Below are 27,015 nucleotides of genomic sequence, written 5' to 3'. Positions count from 1 at the left end.
TATTGTAGATCTTTTGTTATTAAGTTGTAATTTGATTCGATAATAATATATGGCTTGACATGTTGAAAGCAATTTAGAAACCGTTAACTACATCTGAGTCTATTCACATATTTAGTTATAGGGAGATCCTATTTCATTTATTTTGTTAAAAAATTGGTATTAGAGTTCAACTTGAGCACGTGACCGCAGTTGTTTGGATCATAATTCTGGTCAGAGTTATATAATACGGGCCAGAATTAAACCGATTAATTAAAATTCATAGATACATGATATTCCAAAAATAATACTGTGTATTTATCAATTACTTTCTCTTATTTTAAATTAAAAACATCCCACATCTCAAATATTACATGTAAAAAATATTTTCAGATGAATAGTCGTGCTACACTACCTAACTAGTATTTTATTTTGAGCTATTATTTTTCGATTTACAAACTAGTATGTGAGAATTATGCTAAATTTTATTATAAAATATTTTTGTAAAAATGAATCAGGATAATGGCATGTTGGTCTTATTGGTTTACCTATTAATTTTGTAAATTTTGAATCCCTGCATCTTAGAAATAAGTAAAATTCTTCAACAGGTACAGTATGTAAAAACTTAAATTTTGTAATGTTAGCTTGAATATTTTAGGGTGTAGATTTTGTTTTACTAAAAGAGTACAACTATACTTTATAGCATAATTTTGATACTTTAATTAGTAAGAATCGAGAGACCAGTCATGTCATAGAATTATCAAGATATTGATGTATAAGTGATATGAGCATTATCTTAAATTTTAATTGGATAAAATTGGGGTTGTTACAAATAAGACGCGTAACAGGCTGTTACAATTAGATTTATCCATTAGAAATATTAATTACTTACCTAATGTACTCTAAACCTTGTAAAAAAATTCTGGAAAAAAACTCCGATAAATGATCATTTTTCTAGTTTTCATTCCGAAGAAACTTGGACACGTGATCATTTTTCTGAAAAAAATTTTTATAGGGAAACTGCATATTTATATATATTTATAGTATTTAAATGTTAATAAATGGAAATAAATAAATAATAATAATATCAGAAAGTATCCAATCATGGAAAGAACTATTTCCTAAAAAGGTGTTATAATAATAATTAAGAAAATACTTATTTTAATTAATAAATATCAATTATACCAACATCAGAAAAACCAAATAACATTAATAGTATAAATGGATTATATGATAAAGCAAAATTAAATTAGATTACCTGAACTAAATTGAAAAAAAAATGAAGAATTTACTGGTTTTGGAAGATTTTTGGAATTTAAAAAGTCTACTATTATAAAATGCTTGTGAATATTTGAAAGCCTTTGGATTATATTATCATTATATAAACCAAGACATATTGTTGTCATTGAAGTTTTTTTTAATTATATAGATTAATCAAAAAATAAAAAAAATTGATTTTTTTTTTTGATCAAAATACATTTTAAATCAAAAATAAAAAAAGAAAAGACATTTTTTTTTATTGAAATTATCAAACTTGATGTTTTCTAATGTCTTATTTATTTAGAATAATAAAAATAATAAATTTTATAATAAAATAGCTAAAAACATTTTGGAATAATAAATGTTCACAATATAAAATTGTTTATAATTATAAAACTCACATTGTCTTAAAGAACCCTAGTTTATAACAATAAAGTACATGAGTTTACCAGATGGCAAAATTTTAAAATTTTTAGTTATTTAATTTATATCTAATATAAATCAGAAACATTAACAGAGTTTCAATCATATTATCATTTATATAATTTTAAATGAAAAAAAAATAAATGCATAAAATGAAATTTACATGAGAGAAATTTTATACAAACGTCACATTTCATATTGATTAACCAGTAATTTCACATAAATAAATACAGATGATTTTGTAATATTTTTGAAAAATCTCAAAATACTTTATCAAGAAATTAATATTTGGTAACATAATAAATGGAACACGAGAAGAAGTTGGGCAAGATGATATGTTATATTATATAAAAGAATATATTATGAAAAAGAAAAGAATTAAATACTTATTTTCATTAATTATTTCATTTGTCTTATCATTAATTCTATTGTTACTCTATTATATCCGTATATCCATATATATTTCCGGTTCTAAAGCATCTGAATATTATAGTAATCTTTTCATTTCCTTTTTCGAAATATTATTTTTTACAAAATTGGTGTCACTTCTTACAATTTTTTTTTGCTGTGTATTTATTCCTGTGTAGACTTATACATCCGCTTTTATTTTTTTTGAGTTTATTTGATTGAATTACGTAAATCTTCTATTATTATTGAGTAATTTTAAAAATATTTAATATTCTATTATGTTAAAATTTTCTTTATAATTCTTGTAAATTCTATATTTTTTATGGCTGAAATTTTATATTTATGATATAAATTTCAAATATTATAATTATTTATTTATTTTCGTCTTTCTAATGGAATATGGAATATAATAATAACAATTAAATTATATTATTCTTATATATGAGCTCTATTTTTCTTTATTAATTTTATTAGTAACGAAATCTGATAATTAATAATTAAATAAATTTACCCAACATAAAATCAAAGTTGTGGCATCCACGCTAAATAATTCTAGTATAAATTCCTAAAGAGAGCGTGACTGCCGATCTACTATATGAAATCATTATTAGTCGCAGCAAGAAATCTGATCAACTTACAGTATTACTGTATTACTGTGATACGAAATTTAGATTCTAATTTTTCTAATTTGGAATTTCATTTCTTTTTTCCTTTTTTATCCTCATTGAAAATATAATATATACCGGTAGTAACGTAAATAGCGCCAATATCAACAATTTATTTCTACTCAGAAATTTCTACTTTGAAAAAGATGAATAAAGGAAATGAAGCCCAAGTTCAAATAGAACTTGAATTCAATAATTTAAACATCCTTGACAAAGATTCTAATTCAATGAATATTGATCAGAAAAATTGTTCTTATTGCAATAAACCATTTACCGAAGTATTATGGTGTAAAGAATGTGATCCTCATCGCATGATTGAAGGTTGGACCAGCGGAAATAACGAAATTGATAAATTTATCAAAGATACAATGTATAAAAGGAAAAATGATAAATTTCTTGAATGGGTACCATTTGATAAATTTAAAGATATAAACCAAATTGGTGAAGGTGGATTTTCCAAAGTATATTCTGCAACATGGATTGATGGTCCAAAAATATATGGGAAAGGATATAAAAGATGGGAAAAAAATAAATCTGAATCTAACAAAGTTGCATTGAAAAGGTTAAATGGATCAGAGAATATGTCAGCTGAATATTTAAATGAGGTAAGTTTTGTATTAATTTTACATATTTTAATTAACCTCTTTAATAATAAGTGAAATAATTAATTTAAATACAAATAATAGATTAAAATACTTTGGGAATTATGTCGAATAGACGATGTAGGTCTAAGTTTTTATGGAATGACCAAAGATCCAGAAACTGAAGAACTTATAATAATTTCAGAATATGCAGATGAAGGAAATTTGAGAAGTGTTCTTTTACACAATTTCAATAATATTTTGTGGAAAGATAAATTAATGTATTTATTTTGGATAACACGTGGTCTTGATTGTTTACATGATTTAGGATATTTTCATAAAGATTTCCATAGTGGAAATATATTACAGATATATCATGAAACTTATATTTCAGATTTTGGATTATCTGGACCATCAAATAAACAAAAATCGGATGATAAAATATGTGGAGTATTACCATATATTGCCCCAGAAGTTTTGAATGGAGAACCATATTCATTATCTTCTGATATTTATAGTTTTGGTATAATTATGGCTGAATTATCATCTGGAAAACCACCATTTCATAAAATAAAACAGGATAATACCTTAGCATTAGAAATATGTAATGGACTCAGACCAGAATTTGGAAAAGGAACTCCTGAAATTTATAAAAAACTAGCTTATAAATGTATGAATGCTAATTCAAATCAAAGACCAACAGCTGAAGAGTTAGATGATATAATAGAATTTTGGTATGATTCTATTATAGGAATTTATCAAGAAAAAGAAAATTTTGGATATAAAGGAAATGAAATTAAGGCTATGTTTGAAAAAGCTGATAAAGAAATACCAAATATTTCAACTTCATATAAGAAAAATCCTGATGCTATATATACTAGTAGATTATTTACATTTAGTAATTTAACAAAACCTGTCAATTCTTCTATTATTACTGATTATTTTAATGATAAAGAAAACAATAAAGGTATAAAATTTTTTTAATCAAATATTTTAATTTACACAATTGCTAATTATATTTCTTTTATAGATTGTCAAGATTCTCAAGTATTTGACTTAGAGATTTGGTAAGTAATGTGATAATATAATTATCTGTACAATATAAATTAATTTTATTCATTTAACCAAAACAACGGATGATATTAGTAATAAAGAAGGTTGATTATTAAGTGATCATATATGTATATTGTGGTAAAACTTTGGTTTTTATTTATTTTTTAAAATTGTTTATTTAGTTAATTCGGATTTTAACATCAAATATTTAATAGTAATCCATAGTTATGACGCAACTTAGGCCAACATTATACGTAATTTCGAGAAAAATATTTTCCTGGAGGACTGGCAATAACGTCGTCAAGTGCTTTTCAAGTTGCAACCACAGACTTGACAGCTATAATTTTCTTGTAACCAAAATAACTATGCGAATTTATAGTACTCTAGTTTAATACGTCAATTAAAAATCCTAGAAAATTATTTTCTATTAGATTTTTCATTTATTTTATTCAATGTGTAAATTTAACATTATAATCCCCTGTCACACTAAGTGTCACTCATGATCACCTTTGTACTAGAGAAAATCATATTATAAACGAAAAATTTCCTTATGAAATCATAAAATTAACTAGAAAGGTGTAGTAATTACGGGCAACAATATGCATTTCCTTATTTATTTTCAATGAACTTTTGTTTTTATTTTGTGTAACTTTTTTTCTTAACAACTGCATGTAAAGTTGTATGATAAGGTTCTTGAGATGTATTTTTTTTTTGTTTATAATTTTTATATACAATTTTATATACAATTTTATTTACAATTTTATTTACAATTTTATTTACAATTTCTATTTTATATTATTTTACTCATTAAATAAAATTGAAGATCTATTATTTTAAATGAATATAAAACAAATGCTAACAATAATTTATTGATTAATATTTCTTTTTTTAAGCGCATAAAATTAGATCATAATGATTCTTTTTTTAAAAAATATTTCTACATTGATATATTATCTATTATTTTCAAATGTTAAAATAACAAAATTTTCATATATTGGTAATTCTTAAAAGTAATTTTACAAGAATTTCTTACCTCTTCTCTTCCTAGGACATGCTTTATTTGATCGAAGTGTTGAAATTATATTGTAAAGAAAAAGAAAGCAATTGCATAATAAGTTTATCACAAAAATACCATAGTTTGTACTATAAGTTGATCAGGCGTAATGTAAACAAAAACAAAAGATCAGTCGTGTAACCAAGACAAAAGAATTTTTTAAAAAATTTCAAGAAACTGCTTATAACTTGAAATTTTGTCTATGAAACTGTCTTAAGTACATTAAGTAAAAGTTTTCCAAAATAAATTTTGCATATAAAATTTTATTTGTAAACTATATACTAAATTTATTATTAAAAAAAAATAAAAAAAGGATGTTACAAATAAGATATGTAACAGGCTGTTACAAATACATTTATTCATTTCTAATTTATTTTTTTTTATGAAACTAAATGAAATTTATTATAATGAATTCAAATGTTCAATAATTTCATAAGTAATTATTAGAGTGTTAATTCACCTTATTCTATCAATAATTATGAAATACCAACTCAAATCATTCCATCAACATTTTGCTTTTGCATTAAACAATGTAGGTAGACATCCAACTTTAAATTATTCTACTAAAAAAAAAAAATTGAACAGAGACAGCCCTTAGAAAACGAGTATTCTTTAATCAGTAAAAAAAATATTATTGTTTACAGTATTAATATCATAATCATCATCAATGAATAATTCTTTATCAGATGTTAAATTTAGTAGATGTGAAAATTAAAAACATTTCATCGGATACTAGTATCATAGTGTATATTAGTCATTGTACATGATAGTGATAGGAAATTTGATATTATAAAAAATTGTATATATCAAAATAATTATTTGGTTACCTTCAACAAGAGAATGAGATTCAAAATCTCAAGAGGTTATTCATAAAATTTAATAATAAGTGATCGTTTTTTAATTTTGTAGCTCATGTGATTATTATAATAATTGTGTTATTTGATGCGCATTTCAAATTATGCTATAGCAAAAAGTGAATGAAATTAATTTAATATTTTTTAAAGTAAAAAAAGTATTTCAAAGAAAAACTAATTTTTCTTTCTTATTAATCGATTGGTCCGATCATGTTAGTAACTAAATTTAGAATATTAGATCTATTAACTTAATGCTGGCCAACATTATCATAGTGCGGGTAAAATTTACTACACATATTACACATTTCTGAAGTCTTATGATTAAGAGCATGATCAATTATATGTGATAATTATAATTGATATTTTTTGGTCAATTAAATTCACTAGTCAATATTTGAGAATTAACCATCGGATTAGCATCAATATTCAATAGGCAAAGGTATCAAAAGAATCAAAAAAATGAACTTACAAAAAGTAACAAACCCAATCTTTCATTTATTTTGTAATAAAACTTATCCTTATTTATTATTTTTTTTTAAAAAAAAATATTTGTATTTATATTAATATTTTCTATATCTTAAAATTTTTTTGTTTAAGATGTACTTACTGTACTGTACATTTACTGAATACATATATCAATCAAATACTAAAATATTTTTTTTTTTAAAAAAAAAACAATAATGCCAATAACAAATAAATATAAGAATTTTTAATTATATAAAATCAATAATACTGTATAAATAAATAAATAAGTTGTAATATTATTGTGGCATAGAGTCAAATTCTGAATTAATTCTATTTGTAGAGGTTAACTGATGGCTAGATCCACCAATTACCTCATTGCAATCAGGACATCTACTAGTTTGCATAGCTGCACCACATTCTCCAATCGTATACTATAAAATAAAAATATCAATTATATGATCATACTGTTACCTATAAAAAATTATTATTATTATTATCAAAATTACTTACCGGATGACCATTTGGACACTCATACCAATGTCCTAATGAATATTAATAATAATGTCAATAAAAAAAAAATCTTTTTCAAAAATATAAGATGTTAAATTTTTTATAATTATATGAATTACTATTTGTACCTGAACCTCTAAATTCAGTTCTCATAGCTCGATGAATTTCTAATTTTTCTTCCATAAGTAAAATTCCGCTCAAATTAATTGCAAATTCTTCAACTTCATTACAATTTTCCAATAAATCAAGTAATCTCTTGTGAATACTATTCTTGAATTCCCTTTCAGAATCTTTAAATCTATTACTTTCAATTATAACTTCAATACGGTTTTTAATATCCTTGCATTTTTCTGTAATTTCCTCTTGAAGTTTCCAACTGATGTGACCATTTTTATCAGTAGGAGCAACTTTTATTTGATATTTAAGCAATTTAAAATCAAATTCTAATATTTCCACATCGGCCAAAAATAAATGTCTACCATAATGAGTAGATTCCGCTACTTCTTTTATTGTATTTAAATGTTTTTGAATAGAAGATTGTAATCTTTTAATAAAACCTTTCCAAACTTCTTTAATACTTAATGTATGATCAATAACCATATCATTTTGTGTTGATTCTTCTAATAATTCTTGAATTATAAATAAAATTTCGTGATGAAGAATTTTTTGTATATTGATGATTTCAAAAAATGCATCTAAATAAATTCTACGATCTACTTGCGGTATTGAAATTCCTACTTGTGAAAGCGTCTTTTTAAAAGTTTCAGAAGGAATAGAACTTATATTTGATAGATAAAAGTTTGAAGATGAATTCGATGAGTCAGTGGAAGAGCTCTGTACTTGTGCCAAATCATTTTCAGGGACTTCTTTTGCTAACTTAGTTTGATATCTAAGAAGATAAAATTATTAAAAAAATAATCCCTTTATATATAAAAAGAATAAACTTGTTTTATACTTACAAACTTGAAACGGCAGCATCAAAAGCTTTTTTATGAGGTGGCAATTTTGCAACATTAATAATTGAAATTAATTTCTGATAATGATCTAGTAATTTTTGAACATGAGTAGTCCAAGCCTTTTCGCTAATTTTATCAAACCCATGATGTATTTCGATATTCTCAAAATAATAATGAGGTGTGATTTCAGATGATTTTTTGTTTATAATATCACGCTCTTTTCTTACAACTTCAATTGGTCTTCGTTCGTGTTTAGGTAAAGCGTTTTTTAATTCATTCCTCTTCAATTTATCTTTTAGAATAATGATTGATCGGGAAATTGATTTTAATTGAGAACTATATTTCGTTAGGAATTTCTTGTTTTGTATGTCTAATGTGTACTTGTTAATTATTCTTCCATATCTCCTGACATTTTTAATTGGTGCTCTACATGTTGGACACATTTTCATATACAATGGTGAAGATGGAAGTATTTTAACCGATGTCCACCCCCCTTCAATTGAACCTTCAAAATAATCTTTCATTTCCATATGCATATCCATAGTTTCCATAGTAAACACATGCCTACAAGTAAGAACAATCATTCTTTCTTCATTCCAATCTATTTCTCTAAATGTACTCCTGCAAATCACATCTGATACTATTTTTTAAAAATAAGAAAAGATTTCAGTGATTAAAAATTTAAAATTTATCTAAAAATGGTTCGATAAACTTACTTTGATCTTTAACTTTTTCAGGGGCACAGATAACACAAAATCTTTTGAAGGACAAACCTCACCACAAACTCCGGCACATTTATGTCCACATTTTAATACTTTATTACACCTTTCGTTACAAGGTAATCTATCACAAGGAGCTCCACAACTTAATTCACATATTCCTTGATGTTTACATTCCCATAAACATTTTTCTGCACATACAGCACATGGTTCTAAACAAGGCTTATGACATGTTGTATGTTCACATGTTACTGTACAATAATTCTTACATGGTGGGCATTCTATTCCTTCATGACAGTTACGTTTACATGCATGCCCACAAAATAATAATTTTTGACACTTAGTTTGACATTCTCCATGTTGCGTTCGTTCAATAGGAATGATTAAATCTTCTTCCATATTTTCATTATCGGGTTCCTCTGTTGATATAGTGAGATTTTGGCATTCAAAACATTTTTTTAAACATTCATGACCACAATTTAATTGTTTACTGCATTTTTCTGTACACTCGGCATTATCAACAGACTCAAAACACTAAAAAAAAATTACGTAAATAACAGGTTATAAATAATTGAAAACAAAAATGTTATCGCAAAATTGAAAAAGAGTTATGCTTACATAAAGTTCTTTATAGTGTTCACAATATAGTAATTTTTTAGGAACTTTAGTTTTACATTTAATTGAATCTTTTGTTTGATCTTGCCAACATTTAGCACTTTTTAATTCATGACCACAACCAGGTAATATGATATCTCCGATAAGAAATTCACAATCTCCACAATTTTCAAAACAAAGTTTTGGACATGGATGATTACATTCCGGATGTAATCTTAAACAACGTTCGTAACATTTGACTCCTATATGTTCAGGATCATCTGAATGACATTTATATTTACACATGTGCCCGCAAGAAAGTTTCGTGTTACAATTTTCATAGCATCCACCATCTGGACTAATTTGTTCAAATTGTTCAGGTTTGGCGATAATATTCTTATAGTCAGGATGTCGATTACATATAATTGGCATTCCAAAGCCAACTTGGTTACGCTCTTTTAAAATATTAATTATAGGAGCCCACATATTTTTAGATTTCATTGCCATTAATTCAGAATTACCAATTAGATACATTCCTTTACGAGCGCGTGACAATAATACATTAGATCTATTTGCACTTTTGAGGAATCCAATGGAATCATATTTATGTCCAAATTCAGAGTAATTACGAACTAATGAGACAATAATTATATTCGCTTCTTCACCTTGGAAATTATCAACAGTCCTTAAAGTAACTTGTCGACTTAATGATTTTTTTGATGCGACGCTTATAGCACCATCACCTTCTTGTTCCTGTCCTTCTTCCATCTCAGCAATATTCTGCGCATCTCTTTCATCAATAACAACAACAAATGATTTAGCTAAAGCATCTCTAATTTTAATCATTTGTCCTAAATAAGGAGTAAGTACAGCTATATCATCGGGTTTAGTATATCCATTTCTAACAAAATATTTTACCATCTCAACAACCATTTTAACTTCATATATATTCACATGAGATTTTATTGCATATTCTCTGCCTGAATGATCTTCTAGATTCCTATGATCAATAAAATATACATTATGTTGAGCTCCGCGTACATTCTCGTAATCTGTAGTATTATCGCCATCAATTAAATTTGGATAAAGTGTGTGTCTAATTAAATCAGAAATTTCTCCTCTCATACGTCTCTGAGTTAAAAGTCGAGCCTTCTCAATTTTAACCGCATTATCACCTTTAACTAACCTTTCAAATAATGATTTATCCAATTGAAAATTTTTTCCTATTTGTGAATCCATACTAAGAGAATAAGTTGCAATGTGAGGTCGAAGTTGTTTGTGATCACCAATTAATATCAAATGCTGTGAATATTGAGTTAATGCACTAATAATATGAGCCTCTAATACTTCTCCTGCTTCTTCACAAATAATAATTCTAGGACCAATTGATCTAATTAAATTTTGAAATTTAGCTGCACCATTTGTAGTCATACCGATAACGTCACTGTTTAATAATACTTGACGACGTTTCTCATCATAAATATTATCTATTTCCTTACGTTTTTCATCATGCTTTTTTTGTAAATCGGACAATTTTTCTTCGGCTTCTTCATAAACTTTTGTACGCCAATGATCATGAAGTTTTTCTCGTTCTACTATTGACATATTCCAAATTGAATGATCATTTAATAATACAATCAATGGCCGATCCGCTTCCGGTTCTTGGTAATTTTTGATCCAATTTAGCATAGCGTCATCAAACTGTAATTCAATATCAATTATATCCATTTTATCTTCAGTCCCTTCATTTAATTTTTTATCATTATTTTTCTTATTTTTATTATTTTTCCTATTATTCTTGTTATTTTTCTTATTAGTCTTTGATGAGTTTAACAAGAGTTTTTTTCTCTCAATTATTAAAATGTCTTCACCACTTAACCATTTCTCAAATGGCCATTTTTTAATTTTGCTTTCATCTGTTGCTAAAACCCAACTTGGTAAATCATTTTCAGTTACATTAACAAATTTATTGTAAAATTCATTCTCTTCAATCATTAAATATTCACTTAAATCACTCCATTTCATCCATCTTCTAAATAAAGTATTTTTTACTTTTTCAGTATTTTTTTCTATCTCATCAATCGCTTCATATAATCTTGCTAATAAATAAGATTCCTTTTTGTTATGAGTACGATTTCTACAAATTTCTTCCAAAGTAAATCCTCTGATCTTTTCAGATTTCGTTCGAGATCCTAATCTCACTATATTCATTATCCTTTCATCAAGTAAATGCTATCAATTATAAAAATACAAAAAATGCGTTTAAATTTGAATAGAAATAAAAATGTGCGTAATTAATTTATTATACAAACAATTAAAATTCACCTCCAAGAATTGGTCAAGAGCGTGATTAGTAAAACAAATGGTTAGAATTGGTCCAATTTTTGCTTTTCGATTTTCTCTGGCTAATAATACTTTCATTATTTGAACACCAACTATTGTTTTACCTGTACCAGGAGGTCCTAATAAAAGAATAAAAATTGGATTTTAATGCCGTTCAATATATTATTAAATATGCTATATCAATGCATACCTTCAACTAATGCAATTTCGCGTGTTAAAGATGATACTAACGCCTTGGCTATCAAAAATAATAATAAAATAAAATTATTTCCAATTAAGATCATTTAATATTTAGTACATCTTACGATTTACCTTGAGTTTCGTCCATTCCGTAAGGGTTTCCATTGGGTAATTTACCGATATCACTATATTTAACGATATCTTTTACCACTTCATTGTAAGAGCTCTTATCTGCAACATTTAATTTCAAATGATGTTTATTTTTACATAAAATTGATAAATCAAATTGAAATCCTGGAGCTCTAGTATACATAGGACTTTCAACTTTAATATCAAGAGTACTGCTCGACCCTTCAACATTATTCATATCATCAAAATTAGGAGTCAAATATTTTTCAAAAGGTAAAGAAGAAGAATCCGTAGTTTGAAGAGTTTTAAGAATATGATAATAAGCTTCTAAATAAACACCAGTTGATTCTACCATAAATCTTTTTTCTAATGATCCTTTTCTAAAATTTGAAATCTCACTTAACGCAATAGGATAGATTGATGGATCTATAAAATTAATAACTATTTCCGCAGAATGTTCATCTTTAGATAAAGCATTTAAATCTCTTGTTACGATCACACCAAAATAAAGTGAATAAAAATCAAATTTATTTATTGACGTAGGTTTAAGTTTTTGATTTGGTAATATAAGGGTAACTAAACTACCAACCAATAATTTTTTACTTCTTTCCCAGTACTCTTTTCTACCTATTGCATCTTTTGCACTAGTTATTGGAGGAGTAAATCTTATAGTACAAGCAAATCCTCTTTTTCTATCACAAGAGATATCAGCGAATTGTATATTCGTATATACCTGTAGATCACAATTTCTATTCGTACCATCATTATACGAAAATCTACCACCTTTGTCTTGTATTTTCTTTAATTCTTTGGATAATTTTAAATCACCATTATTAGAAGAAGAATGCTCTTGTAATAATGCAGTCAATAAATTAGATATGCCACTACGGATTGGATTTAATAAATCTTCCCTTAAAAGACGGAATTGTGTATCAAATAGTCTGGCTGGTCCATCAGATAAAAAATGTGATGAATTACGAAGTGTAGAAGGTAAAAAAGGTCGACGTTCACATAATATTTCTTCTTTTGTAGGAATAACTGAGATTTTTGAAATTTCTGAAAAATCATTATCATGTCTTTTACCATATTTTGATAATTCACCGGGTGGATCATAAGTTCTTTCTGCATCAGCTCCTATGGCTAATACTCCATAATTTGATTGATGATCTAATTCTACATTCCAACTTCTAGCTCCAAAAATTAAATTCTTACGTCCATTATTTAACATTTTATTCATGGTATTCATCTCCCTTTCTAATACCATGAAAAAATATTTTCTGACCTCTAAATTACTAGTTAATTGATCTGTTGAAGAAAATTTTTGTTGTTCAAGTGATTGCTGATACATAGCCTTTAATCGATATAAATCATTGGCAATTTTATGCATTGTTTCATTAATAGACGCCTCTTTAATACGACGCAATATTTCTGTAAGAAATCGTACGATTATCAAGAAAAATATTCCTAAACTATTAAATAGATTTAAAAGAAAATTAATTAATATATTATATGATATAAAATCACAGGTTTATACTTACGAAGACGGAATAAATGAATATCGTTCACGTGACAGTAAATTTTCAGCGCTAACACGAGTATCCACAATAGAATTACGTTGAACCAACGTCCTTAACATTTTCATCACATTATTATAAAGAAATGAGTCCTATTTTGTAAAAAAAATAAAGAAAAGTATTACAATTATTATTAATTAAATTACGAATGAATAACGTTATTAAATGGTACTTACAAGGTTATTATATACCATTATAAAAATTGCATGAACATATTTTTCCAAAATACATTCAGTGATAGCCGTTCTAGTAAATAAACCCAATAAAGGTAATATAACATATTGAAATGATAACACATTTTTATCAAGACCGGCGTCACATGACATGGAAGAAAAATTTATAATTTCTCTCAATCTTTTGAGACCACATTTAGGATTACCTAATTCAGTAACTATTTCTTCTACTTCGTAACCTGTTCGATTATCTGTTGCTGCTAATGCAGAACTAACAAAAATTCTAACTTTGCTTTGATCCCAAGATTCCTCTTTTCTTAATATTTTTTTCCAAACAGTTCTAATTTGTTCCCCACTAATAATAAATATTATTCGATCACTACCATTATAACTTAACTCGGAAGAACTAAAGTTCGTAATAGCGGTTTCTTGTTGTGATTGCCTTATTTCAGGAACACTAAGTTTTGGCGGTGCTGGTACAACATTACGACTTTCACGTTTTTCGTCATGGCGACCATCACCATTGCCATCACCACCACTACCACTATCAAGCCCTTCATGATTTGGTCTTAATCTTTTATTGTTGTTGTCATCGCTATCACTATCGTCAGTATTTCTTTGAGTATCATTGTTATTAGGATAAAATTTTTTTGTCCTTTTTCTAGTCATAATTAATACGATGTTTTTCAATAAATAAAAAATTCTCTAGTTTTTTTTTTGGAATAATATAAGCGGAAAGACAAAGGAAAAAGGACTTTCATATGAATAATTTCCGAGGTTTTAAAATGTGGTACAATTAAATCATTAATTATCACTTATTAGGAAATTCTTCATAGCCGATTTGGGAAATAATAACAAATCAAATTTGGCCATAAAAAATTCGATGATACAATTGAAACCATGTATATAACTTTCCTTATCAAAATTTTTCGGGAAATTCCGGAAAAGTCAGATGTTTGTTACATTTGTTACATGGCGTTTAAGCCTAAACAATAAAATTTGGTTAAACCGGATTTGTTTATATTACTATCTAAGGGATAAATACAGGTGTAACCTGGTACAAAACAGGAATAAGAAAATGAATTTATATATATGGGATTTCCTAATGGAGATATATTTTCCCATTTATACTCTAGTGCCAATTTGATATTTCATTGTGACTATTTAATTGATATATAAAAAGTGAGCCCGATAATTCCGACATTCTTAATAAATTGTGACGATCTTATCCGAATTCATTATTAAAAAATGTTGTTGCTGTCTTTTTTTTTCGTAACGAGTTGTAAGCCTTCGTTATTAGAAAGTAGAACTAGATAAAAATTAAAAACAGGGGCTTACCAATTTTGGTGAGGCGTAAAATAGTTACTATATTTGTAAACAATAAAACGAGTTTTTTAAATACAACGATAGATTTTATAGGCTTTATACTATAATTTTTCTAAACCGGAGGCGGATAATTGATTACATAATACCGATGGAATAAAGTATTCGTAAGAGAGGATAAAATGTAGTACATCTGTACCAAGTATCAATAGTAAAAAAATTTAGATTTCTCGTTTTGTATAAAATTCGGAATTATTTATATTACAAATACTTGAAGGATTATTATTTATCTCGACAAATTTTTTGTATCATAAAATTTTGAAATTAATGTCAGTTGTCAAATAATAACGACACTGATAATTATTTTGTTCGTACATCGGAGTATATAGTAAATTAGTATAGTACGGTCCGTACTGACCGTACATTGTATAATTTATGTACGATTACGATGATTTGAGTATATAGTAAAATAATAAATAATCATATATTTTATCATAATTCTCTTTTCGCATTACTGCATTGACGAAAGAAATAAATATAATTTCAAATATGGATCTTGATATATCCGATGGAGAATTGGCTGGTACAGATTGGACAGATTCATGGAAAATATAATAAAATTTAAATTTCGACTGAAAGAAAAACAGTAGATGCAACATTCTATGAGTTGTGACATATTTTTGCAATGCTCAAGTAAATAAAGAAGAACTTTGTATGGGGATTGCAGAAGTCTTGAATTGCGAACAGGCAATTAAAAATGAACTTAACTGTATATGTATATCAAGTATTCTTTATTCTTTGTAATTTGTAAATATTGAATATTCTCACTAAATAAATATACTTGTTTGTTTTAATACAATCGACGAGTGTTTGAATTATTTAGCTCTGCAATAATAAAAATATGTACGTTAATATTTTAAACAATAATCGTGCGTACGTACTATCAACTTTTTTGGTATGTCCATCCGGTACATAAATTAAACAACAAATATTCCAAACCGTCAACATGGATACCATTTAATATCACGTTCACTTTGCTTATTCCAATTAGTTAATATATAAATAATTTGTCTCAATTTATACTTGCTCATTATTTCAAGTCCATTACTTACATTAAATAATGCCTTTGTTAATTAAAAATTTGTAATTATTAATCTAATTATTAATATTTCCATATAAGCATTTTAAAGAAACTTTTATTTGAGAAGTATATCAAATAATTATGGACTATTTTTCCATTATTATAGAACTAATTACTGTATATGGTATCCATTCAAACACTATATTATTATAGGTATCAATTTTTAATTGCATTGCTCGAGTATTTCCATCATATACTTACAATTTACAAGAAAAAAGTCCTCGTGATAAACAAGAATGATAATCTGTAATACAAATAATCGTAACCGTAATGGCGACAAGAATTTCGGATGATCTTATAGAAGGATAACTTTTCAAATTATACAAAATATTCCATAACCAAAAGACACTTTATTTTTTAATAGGATTATGATCGCAATGTATTAAGTAACATTTTTTCTTCGCCGTCTAGTAGTAATAAAAGTTTTCAAATTTTTTCTTGATGTTACTCTTGACAACATAAAATTGCCTAACCCAGTTTAATGTTTGCCTTGAGGCTTAATTATGGTTATTGCAAATGTTGGCTGTACTGGAAATTGACGACGTTTGAAAATGAAAGGAAGATCTGTATCTGAAGGAGACATCATAATGCGAGGAATAAAAACTCTGGTTCCAGGAAGGTTTCCAGTAATTATTTCAGCTTCAATGACATGCTTCTGAAAAGTGCAGCAAACTAGTAATATCGACTTTGTTTTTCCGCTGGGTAATTTCACCAAAAGTCCAACAACTAAGCCAAAACTTGGAGATCAGAGCCACAGATAAGTTTCAAAAAGGAAGTCAGAAACTTTAAATAGAAAATTTTTTTACCAATTTTTTTTTGGAAATCAGCTCCAATATGGCGATAATTTAAAAGATCGAATTAAAATTTTTTTTTTTATTTAGGACGATTTTAATTTTTTTTTTTAATTTAAAAGATTAATTTATACTTTAAATGTTTTTTTATCAATTAATACTTCAAATTATTTTTTTTTTATAACACTTCGAACTATTTTTTTTATTAAATTTAACATTCTGAATTATTTTTTATTAAATTTAATGTTAATGCATCACTTAAATAACACTTAATAACCCACTTAATTATCAATTCAACACTGAAATTTTTTTTAATTTCAAATAGTTAGTCAAATGTTTATTTTTTGATAGTTGATGTTTCCGGCTCTTTGTCCTTATATATTTCTTTGTTATAATCTTCAGGATAACGATAATTGAAGGGAAAGTCAACTGAAATGACTTGATAGTTTCCGTATTGCTTTTATATTATTTTTGGTCCATTCTGGAGTGTCAAGTAATGATGATGACAAAATTACTGTCTCCTCCTTTAATGACTTTTGAAATCCTCAAACGTTTTTTTGTCTTCTTTAGTAAACTTTACACCCTTTTTAACATAACATATATAGATGAATGGTGACTGAGTACGCGATAAGGCCCTCCGATAAATTTGATAGCTTTGTTGTTTTCTATATTTCCTTTGAATGATTCACATAATCAAATCGTGTCATATATATATACCTCAATGTAAACTGTCATAAGTTACATGAGATGTTCTTCCAACTGCACCATCACTAATAGTAAACGTGTTTTTGTGATAAATATCACCTTGAACAAAATATTTAGCGAGAGTGGACTTTCCCCTTCCGACGGTATGGTAAGTCCGAAAAAATTACAGATAATGGTACATCAACTAGAGAGATTATTTGCAATATATAGAATAAAATAAAATTTAAAATTTTAAGCATTTTATTATATAAGGCGGCACAAAGTAAAAACTCAGACACGTGATCATTTTCTAACAATATAATTCCAATCTTTAATATTATTTACAATTACCAAGCCATTTTCATCGTTCTGTCTATGATGTCTATGATAGTATTTACAGACAGGTTTATTTTTTTTAAAAAATAAATATTTTTTTACCGAGGGGTTTTTAGCGAGGTTGACAAGGCATCCTTGATGCTATTGTAGCAGACTTAGATAGGAATTAGTTGATTAGTATCCGTTAATTGTTTAATTACCCTTTACCTGTAGCCATTATTGTAAAATTAATGTTTTTTGTTCCTTGGAACCTCCAGCAACCATTTTATTTGTAAGTTCATTGACAATAATTATTAATCGATAAATAAATAAACAATTAATTAATATTTATTTACAGTATGTATTTTTTAAGAAAATAATTTAACTTGATTTTAATCATGATGTTGAATAAAAATAATAAAATTTACTATCATATATTATATATATATTATATACTAATAGAAAACGATTTTAACTTTCATCGACGTACTGCATTGCCACTTATAATAATATACAGTAAATTCGCTTAAATTATTAGAAATTAAAAAAAAACTCCTAGAGAGTGGTTTAAACTCAAGTTGAAGAGCATTGTAACATCCATAATTTATCGCCAACCTCCGGAAATATTGACCGACACTACATACTACGTAGTTACAAATTGTTAAATATTTATGTAAATAAACTAAAACAAATAATTCTATAAAAAAAAGATGCTTTTATCCGATGTCGGACAAAATCCCGACATCCATTTTCCCGACAGAACGTTTGCCCGACACCGTTGGCCTACATTAGTTGTAATGCTGGTCAAAGTTGTCGGGAAAATTTCCTGTCAAATGATCACTCATTACTAGCATCATCTGGATAAATAAACGAAATTAATATAAAATTAATTAATTCACATAATATATTGCAAATTATATTACCGCTCCACTTTTACTTACCTTTTAATTGTAATGAGCTAGCAACCTCCAAGTCAAATAATTGAGAATCTTGACAGTCTATAAAAGAAATAGAATCAGCAATTATGGAATAAAATAATTGTTAAATTAAACATAATATCATACATAATACCTTTATTATTTTCCTCATCATCAAGGTATGATGTAATAAGAGATGAATTAATAGGTTTTGTTAAATTATTAAATGTAAATAATCTACTGGTATATATAGCATCAGGATTTTTTTCATATGAAGTCGAAATATTTGGTATTTCTTTATCAGCTTCCTCAAATATAGCCCTAATTACTTTTCCTTTATATCCAAATTTTTCTACTTCTGGATATTCTTTATCACCACGAGAAGAAAAGTACCAAAAACTTAAAATATCATCCAATTCACTGGCTGTTGGTCTTTGATTTGAATTAGCATTCATACATTTATAAGCTAGATTCTTATAAATTTCAGGAGTTCCTTTTCCAAAATTTGGTCTGAGTCCATTACATATTTCTAATGCTAAGGTAGCATCATGTTCTCTTTTATGAAAAGGTGGTATTCCAGATGATAATTCTGTCATAATTACACCAAAACTATAGATATCAGATGATAATGTATATGGTTCTCCATTTAAAACTTCTGGGGCAATATATGGTAATACTCCACATATTTTATCATCCGATTTTTGTTTATTTGATGGTCCAGATAATCCAAAGTCTGAAATATGAGATTCATAATCTATTTGCAATATATTACCACTATGAAGATCTTTGTGAAAATATCCTAATTCATGTAAATGTTTGAGACCATATGCTAACCAATTTAAATATAAAATTTTACTTATCCAGAAAATGTTATTGAAGTCATGTGAAAGAATACTTCTCAAATTTCCTTCATTTGCAAATTGTAAAATCATCATATATTCTTCAGTTTCAGGATCTTTGGTCATTCCATAAAATTTTAATGCAGCCGTGACACTTCTTTTATGATAATTCCAATGTATTTTAAGCTATTATTTACATCAATAAAATTAATAAAGAAAAATTTTAATTATCATTAATTATTAAGTAAAATTAATACAAATCATACCTCATTTAAATATTCAACTGACATATTTTCTGATCCATTTAATCTTTTCAAAGCAACTTTGATAGGTTGAGATTCCGTTTTTTTCCATTCATCATCTTGTCTAGTATATTCCGCTTTACCATCGATCCATGTTGCAGAATAAACTTTTGCAAATCCTCCTACGCCAATTTGGTTTATATCTTTAAACCTATCAAATGGTACCCATTCAAGAAACATAACTTCATACTCTTCATTTGCATTTCTTGTATCATAAATTGTATCTTTGATAAATTTATCAATGTCATCATTTCCGCTGGTCCAACCTTCAATCATACGAAAAGGATCACATTCTTTACACCATAATTCTTCAGTAAATGGTTTATTGCAATAAGAACAATTTTTATGGCTAATATTTACTGAATTTGAAACTTCATCAAAGATTTTTAAATTATTCTGTTCTGTTTCAGTAGGAACTTGAGTTTCGTTTGCTTTAGCCATCTTCAATTTTAAATAATTTGGTAGAAAAAAAATAAAAAAAATAAATTGGCGTTATTAGGTGTTACTTTATATTTTTATTAATGAGGATAAAAAAGGGATAATTAGAATGGAATGTTAATTTTGTATCACAGTAATACATTAGGTTGATCAGGTTTTTGCTTCTGTGCCATTAATATTTTCTAATTTTTAAAATAACAATCTGCATAGTGCATACAAAATAACTTTCTGATGGTAGAAAATATATAAAATTTGTTATGTCAAAACTAACACACTTTGCTGTAACTTTTATGCTTATTAGAAATTAAATGAATAAATTTTATTTTTTAAGTCCATAAGAATCGAAAGATTTCGTTGCTATTAAAATTTAATAAAAAATGAGATTCGTATAAAAGAAAAATTGCTTATATAATAGAGATAAACTATAAATCAAGAAATAATAATTCATATGAAGAGATCCGAATTCTAATTAGTAAGTATATCAAGTAGGCCCGAGTTTTATATATATAGGTCAAGAGAGATCGGCACATATTTACTATTAGATCTACGCATTTCTTCAGGGCCAGCACTATGTAATGCTGGTCGGTATTATCCACAAATGGAAGCGATCTACATGATTTTTTTTTTTTTAAAAAGCAAATAACCAGGACCTGTATAGCTCGGGTCCTTATATAGTCATTAAGAATTTAGGAAAGTGAAGGAATAATTTAAAGATCTGCTGTAGACAATCTTGATCTATGCAATCATTCAATATACCATTGTATTATTAAACTTGATATTACAATAAAATTTTACTTTTCAGCTATATATGAGAAATCGATATAGTTATCGGTACAATTTTAATTAATGATAGTTTTTTTAAGACACATATTTTATATAAAATCAATTTGGAATTTCTGACCGATTCGAAGTTGCATTAAACACCATTTTTATTACTAATATCGCCCGTTATTTTAAACAAAATAAATAATTACATAAGTGATTTATTGAAGATTTCAATTTGGTTGATTTAAAAAATGAAATTAATTTGCTAAATAAAACCAAGAACAAAAAGAACAATTATCGTCATTATATAACTACTTGTATTTTATTTAGGGTTTCGATCCTTTTTTAAGCTATCTGGATAAATCCGTTATTCGAGCTTAATTAGCTTAATTAGGATGATCCTTACGACGGATTTAGACGGATTGTGTAATCCGGATTAGTATATAAATAGTTTAATACTGATTTATTATATATATTTACTTGTAAACAAAATTCTTTACGTCTCACTAAAGTTATTGTAAACAATAGAAAATAATAATATCGAAATTATTTGGATAATGAAGAATTTCCTAATAGAAGTTTATAAAGCCCTTTAAGTTCAAAGAATTACAAATTTAGCGACTACTGCCCATGAAATTAGAAGAAAAGGTTGTAATATAATTCTTTTTATTAAAAGAATAAAAATTTATCTTTTTTTAATTATATAAGTATCGCACATAGTTATTTTACAAAATGTTTTTATGTTAATAGAGAACTATGCTTACGTACATTCTTGGATGAAAGGGAATAGTGACTAAAATGCACTTTTTAAAACGAAGTGTGAAAGTTATGGAAGTTTTTGCGCCAGATTGGAATAACTTAGATGATGAAGCATAATTAGAAATATAAGTATAATAAATTTATATTGCATACTAATATTATTAAAAGAATTTTATATAATATATAATATATTTATATTAAATAATTTATTGATATATAATTATCATAAGTCTAATTCGGATTTAATCCGGATAATATAATTTAATCCGGATTTTAATCCGAATTACAAGTCTTAATCCGGATCTAAATCCGAAATACGGATTTTAATCCGGATTCTAATTCGGATAACGGATCGAAACCCTAATTTTATTCACTTAGCTTTTCTCATCAGGTCTTTATTTATTCCCGATGCCATACAAATTGAGCGTCAAAAAATTGATGCTAACATATGAAACATTATGAATAATATAAATTAAAAAGTGTATATAAAAATATTAGAACTCGATATGATGATTCGGGGTAAACTGAACCAATTTTGGCCCATAACGAATCTTTTCTTAAATCAAATCTCCTAGGACCCGAGCAATATATAAAGAGGTAACAAGTCATTTGCTATTAGCTCTACGCATCACTTCAGGGCCAGAATTACATTATTCCGCCTGGGATTATTCAGAAAGGAAGGATTTACCCATTATTTTAGTTCTAGCCCTAAATTTTGCAATATTAATATACGGAAATTATGTTTATAAACCAGCCATATTTATTTATTAATTCTGGCCAGCATAAGTGCATAGCAAATCACTTGATGAATTTCGATCATTGATTTCATAAATCTTTTAATTTAATTATTAGTAAAAGAGTATCTTTATATAAATATATTCGATTTAATGATATAAGATCACCTGAACGGAGGGTTCTTTATATCGAGTTCTGACTGTTATATAAATTCTGATCTTTATGGAATCTAGTTAATACTTTAATGAATTTATTCACTAGGGATGGATACGACTCTGTCGGTTCGGCTTCGGTTCTGTGAGCCGAACCGAGTCAGAGTGGGCCGAACTGATAGAATCGGTTCCGAACCTTGGTTTAAAGTCGACTTTCAAGCGATATTTTACGAATAAGTTTGTTAATTCTGATCGACATCGCAAATTTTGGCCGCTTGTGTCACGTGATGTTGCATAAATTTCCAAAAAAGGAATTCGAGCCAACAATCACTAAATCGGCTCTAAACCGATGTTCAGCTTAAAGCCGATTCTGAATTGCTCGATTTAGAACTTTTTCTATCCCTATCATTATCGTATCTAAAAGACTTATATATTACTGTAATACTTCTAGAAAGAAGTATCAAAATAATTATTGTTTTATCTTTATAAGTTCATGCAGATTTTACATAATTATTATTTTTTGTCGGTTATCTCATATTAATACCACGTATTACCAATTATTGTATGAACGGAACTCCACGTAGTGCCGCATTAGAATATTATTTGATTTAAATCATCTAATAATAAATAATTATTTTACAGTGAAGTTTAATTATAAACTTTATAGTGAACGAAAATTGGTATAAATCGACAGCTATAAAGAGCATTCTCTTTTTTTCAAAAATCTCAATTCTCAAATTTATTCAATATTAATTCAAAACTTTTGATATCTCATTTTAAACTCAAGCTTTAATTAACCATTCAAATTTAAAAAAGGTAGAGAGATCGTTGAAAACAAGATTTATTTAATAGTAGTATTTAGTGAAAAAATTATATAATTGTTTGCCAAACATTTATGTGTAGTAAATACTAATGAAAATTAATTGCTTGCCATTTTATATATTCAAATTCATTAATATTTATATTTTTACTCCATTTTGATTGAAATTAACGATATACATTATTTTTTATCATATTTACATGCTTTGTCTCTTATCTCTAAATTTATCAATATTCCAGTAACTTTTAGTATTACATATTTTATAAGTTGTAAAGTCAAAATTGATTATATGAATTTTATTGACATAAAGGAAAAGGATGACTAATAAATAAGTAGTACACCAATTATCATGGTCTACAAAAATCTTTTGTTAAAATAGAAAGATTAATATTTTGGACATATTTATATGATGTAAATGTACAATACATATTTGGATTTTACAATTAAAACTATATAGTATATACTACTATAAATAGAAAACAATTTTAACTTTCGTCGGCGTACTGCATTGCCACCTATGATAATATACAGTAAATTCGCTTAAATTATTAGAAATTTAAAAAAAATCTCCTAGAGAGTGGTTTAAACTCAAGTTGAAGAGCATTGTAACATCCATAATTTATCGCCAACCTCCGGAAATGTTGACCAACACTACATACTACATAGTTACAGATTGTTAAATATTTATGTAAAATAAACCAAAACAAATAATTCTGTAAAAAAAAGAGGTTTTTATCATTTGATCACTCAACATATTTATTACTAGCATCATCTGGATAAATAAATGAAATTAATATAAAATTAATTAATTCACATAATGTATTACAAATTATATTCTGCTCCACTTTTACTTACCTTTTAATTGTAATGAGCTAGAAACCTCTAAGTCAAATAATTGAGAATCTTGACAGTCTATAAAAGAAATAAAATTAGCCATTATGGAATAAAATAATTGTTAAACTAAACATAATACCATACATAATACCTTTATTATTTTCCTCATCATCAAGGTATGATGTAATAAGAGGTGAATTAATAGGTTTTGTTAAATTATTAAATGTAAATAATCTACTGGTATATATATAGCATCAGGTTTTTTTTCATATGAAGACGAAATATTTGGTATTTCTTTATCAGCTTCTTTAAATATAGCCTTAATTTCTTTTCCTTTATATCCAAATTTTTCAACTTCTTTGTAGAGTCCAAAGTGAAGAGATTCAACCCAAAAATAAAATACGTCACGCAATTCACTGGCCGTTGGTCTTTGATTTGAATTAGCATTCATACATTTATAAGCTAGTTTCTTGTAAATTTCAGGAGTTCCTTTTCCAAATTCTGGTCTGAGTCCATTACATATTTCTAATGCTAAGGTAGCATCATGTTCTCATTTATGAAAAGGTGGTATTCCAGATGAAAAGTCAGTCATAATTACACCAAAACTATAGATATCAGATAATAATGTATATGATTCTCCATTTAAAACTTCTGGGGCAATATATGGTAATACTCTACATATTTTATCATCTGATTTTTGTTTATTTGATAGTCCAGATAATCCAAAGTCTGAAATATGAGATTTATAACTTGTTTGCAATATATTACAACTATGAAGATCCTTGTGAAAATATCCTAATTCATGTAAACATTTGAGACCAGTTGCTAACCATTCTAAATATAAAAGTTTATCTTCCCATAAAGTATTATTGAAGTTGTGTGAAAGAACATTTCTCAAATTTCATTTATCTGTGAATTCTAAAATCATCATAAATTCTTCAGTTTCTGGATCTTTGGTCATTCCATAAAATTTTAATGTAATTCTGTTATTTGCTTTATGATAATTCCAATTTATTTTAAGCTATTATTTACATTAATAAAATTAATAAAGAAAAATTTTAATTATCATTAATTATTAATTAAAAGCATGTAAATTTAATACAAATCATACCTCATTTAAATATTCAACTGACATATTCTCTGATCCATTTAATCTTTTCAAAGCAACTTTGATAGGTTTTGGTTCCTTTTTTACCCAATAAGAATTATATTCTGCTTTACCATCAATTCATATTGCAGAATACACTTTTGCAAATCCACCTACACCAATTTGGTTTATATCTTTAAACCTATCAAATGGTATGGTACCCATTCAAGAAATTGAGCATTATACACATTATTTATATTTCTTATATCGTAAATTGTATCTTTGATAAATTTATCCACGTCATTATTTCCGCTGGTCCAATCTTCAATCATGTGACGAGGATCACATTCTTTACACCATAATTCTTCAGTAAATGGTTTACTGCAATAAGAACAATTTTTATGATTAATATTTACTGAATTCGAAACTTTATCAAAAATTTTTAAATTATTCTGTTCAGTTTCAGTAGGAACTTGAGTTTCATTTGCTTTAGCCATCTTTTAATTTTTAAATAATTTGGTTGAAAAAATAAAAAAAATGAGTTGGCGTTACTATTGGTGTTACTTTATATTATATTTTTAATGAGGATAAAAAAGGAATAATCAGAATGTTAATTTTGTATCACAGTACCGGTCTTGGTAGTAGTGCTTCGACCCAGATGAAAACCGTCATCCGGATTACACAAAAAAAAAATCCGGATTATATCCAGATTGACCCGGATTTTGAATCCAGATCAGATAATTCAGATAGAAACCGGAAACCGGATTGGATTTACAAATGATCGGCAATAATTCTGGCCAGAATTCATAACGCCGGCCAGAATTACAAATTGTGTAACATTAAATTTTCATGCCAGCCGATAAAAAATTTTTTGCCCGGACACATCTATTTATAGTAATCTTTAGCTGTATATAAAAATATCTTGTTTAAAATTTCATAATTAGTTAATTTACAAAGAAATGTTAAACAATAGTCTGAGACAATGCTGAAATAATATGAAATTGTTTTAAAGAAAAGTATTTAATGAAATTGGAATTATGTAAATTTCGTGGTCTTGGATAATTTTGGCCAAATTTGTAATTCTGGCCGAAATTAACATCACGTGACACCGGAAAAATAGTTTAGCCATAGGTTAGTAAGGCAATTTTTTAAGGATTTGTTTCTTCTTTCAAAAATTAAAGAATCATTTGAATCAA

General features: G+C 26.6%; 5 protein-coding genes across 5 annotated transcripts; 1 reads left to right on the top strand and 4 right to left on the bottom strand.

Moving 5' to 3' along the window:
- Positions 1-2,878: 2,878 nt before the first annotated feature.
- OCT59_017770 (uncharacterized protein) lies at positions 2,879-4,384 on the top strand (the record flags this gene model as incomplete). The annotated part of the gene is made up of 3 exons (XM_025327154.2): positions 2,879-3,337; positions 3,419-4,280; positions 4,344-4,384. 3 exons carry the CDS (start codon positions 2,879-2,881, stop codon positions 4,382-4,384), a joined length of 1,362 nt encoding a protein of 453 aa, XP_025172640.2.
- Positions 4,385-7,035: 2,651 nt separating this feature from the next.
- On the bottom strand, positions 7,036-14,673 carry OCT59_017769 (uncharacterized protein; the record flags this gene model as incomplete). Its single annotated transcript, XM_066137700.1, has 12 exons — positions 13,921-14,673; positions 13,709-13,836; positions 12,174-13,639; positions 12,052-12,099; positions 11,844-11,980; positions 9,543-11,750; positions 8,922-9,458; positions 8,838-8,845; positions 8,209-8,769; positions 7,378-8,138; positions 7,250-7,281; positions 7,036-7,170 (listed from the first exon to the last, which is right to left on the bottom strand). Exons 1-12 carry the CDS (start codon positions 14,584-14,586, stop codon positions 7,036-7,038), a joined length of 6,687 nt encoding a protein of 2,228 aa, XP_066004251.1. The 5' UTR covers positions 14,587-14,673.
- A 4,335-nt stretch (positions 14,674-19,008) lies between these two features.
- On the bottom strand, positions 19,009-20,670 carry OCT59_017768 (uncharacterized protein; the record flags this gene model as incomplete). Its single annotated transcript, XM_025332385.2, has 4 exons — positions 19,009-19,028; positions 19,113-19,169; positions 19,243-20,113; positions 20,194-20,670. The coding sequence occupies 4 exons, from the start codon at positions 20,668-20,670 to the stop codon at positions 19,009-19,011; spliced, it is 1,425 nt and encodes a 474-aa protein (XP_025172638.1).
- Positions 20,671-24,943: 4,273 nt separating this feature from the next.
- Positions 24,944-25,183, bottom strand: OCT59_017767 (uncharacterized protein; the record flags this gene model as incomplete). The annotated part of the gene is made up of 1 exon (XM_066137699.1): positions 24,944-25,183. The coding sequence occupies one exon, from the start codon at positions 25,181-25,183 to the stop codon at positions 24,944-24,946; it is 240 nt and encodes a 79-aa protein (XP_066004250.1).
- Positions 25,184-25,633: 450 nt separating this feature from the next.
- Positions 25,634-26,316, bottom strand: OCT59_017766 (uncharacterized protein; the record flags this gene model as incomplete). Its single annotated transcript, XM_066137698.1, has 3 exons — positions 25,634-25,753; positions 25,844-25,947; positions 26,022-26,316. 3 exons carry the CDS (start codon positions 26,314-26,316, stop codon positions 25,634-25,636), a joined length of 519 nt encoding a protein of 172 aa, XP_066004249.1.
- Positions 26,317-27,015: the final 699 nt, after the last annotated feature.

The sequence above is a fragment of the Rhizophagus irregularis genome, chromosome 26, assembly GCF_026210795.1.
Source record: "Rhizophagus irregularis chromosome 26, complete sequence".
NCBI lineage: Eukaryota > Fungi > Glomeromycota > Glomeromycetes > Glomerales > Glomeraceae > Rhizophagus > Rhizophagus irregularis.
The sequence above is the reverse complement of the archived record's forward strand: the minus strand, read 5'-3'. Positions and strand labels throughout refer to the sequence as shown.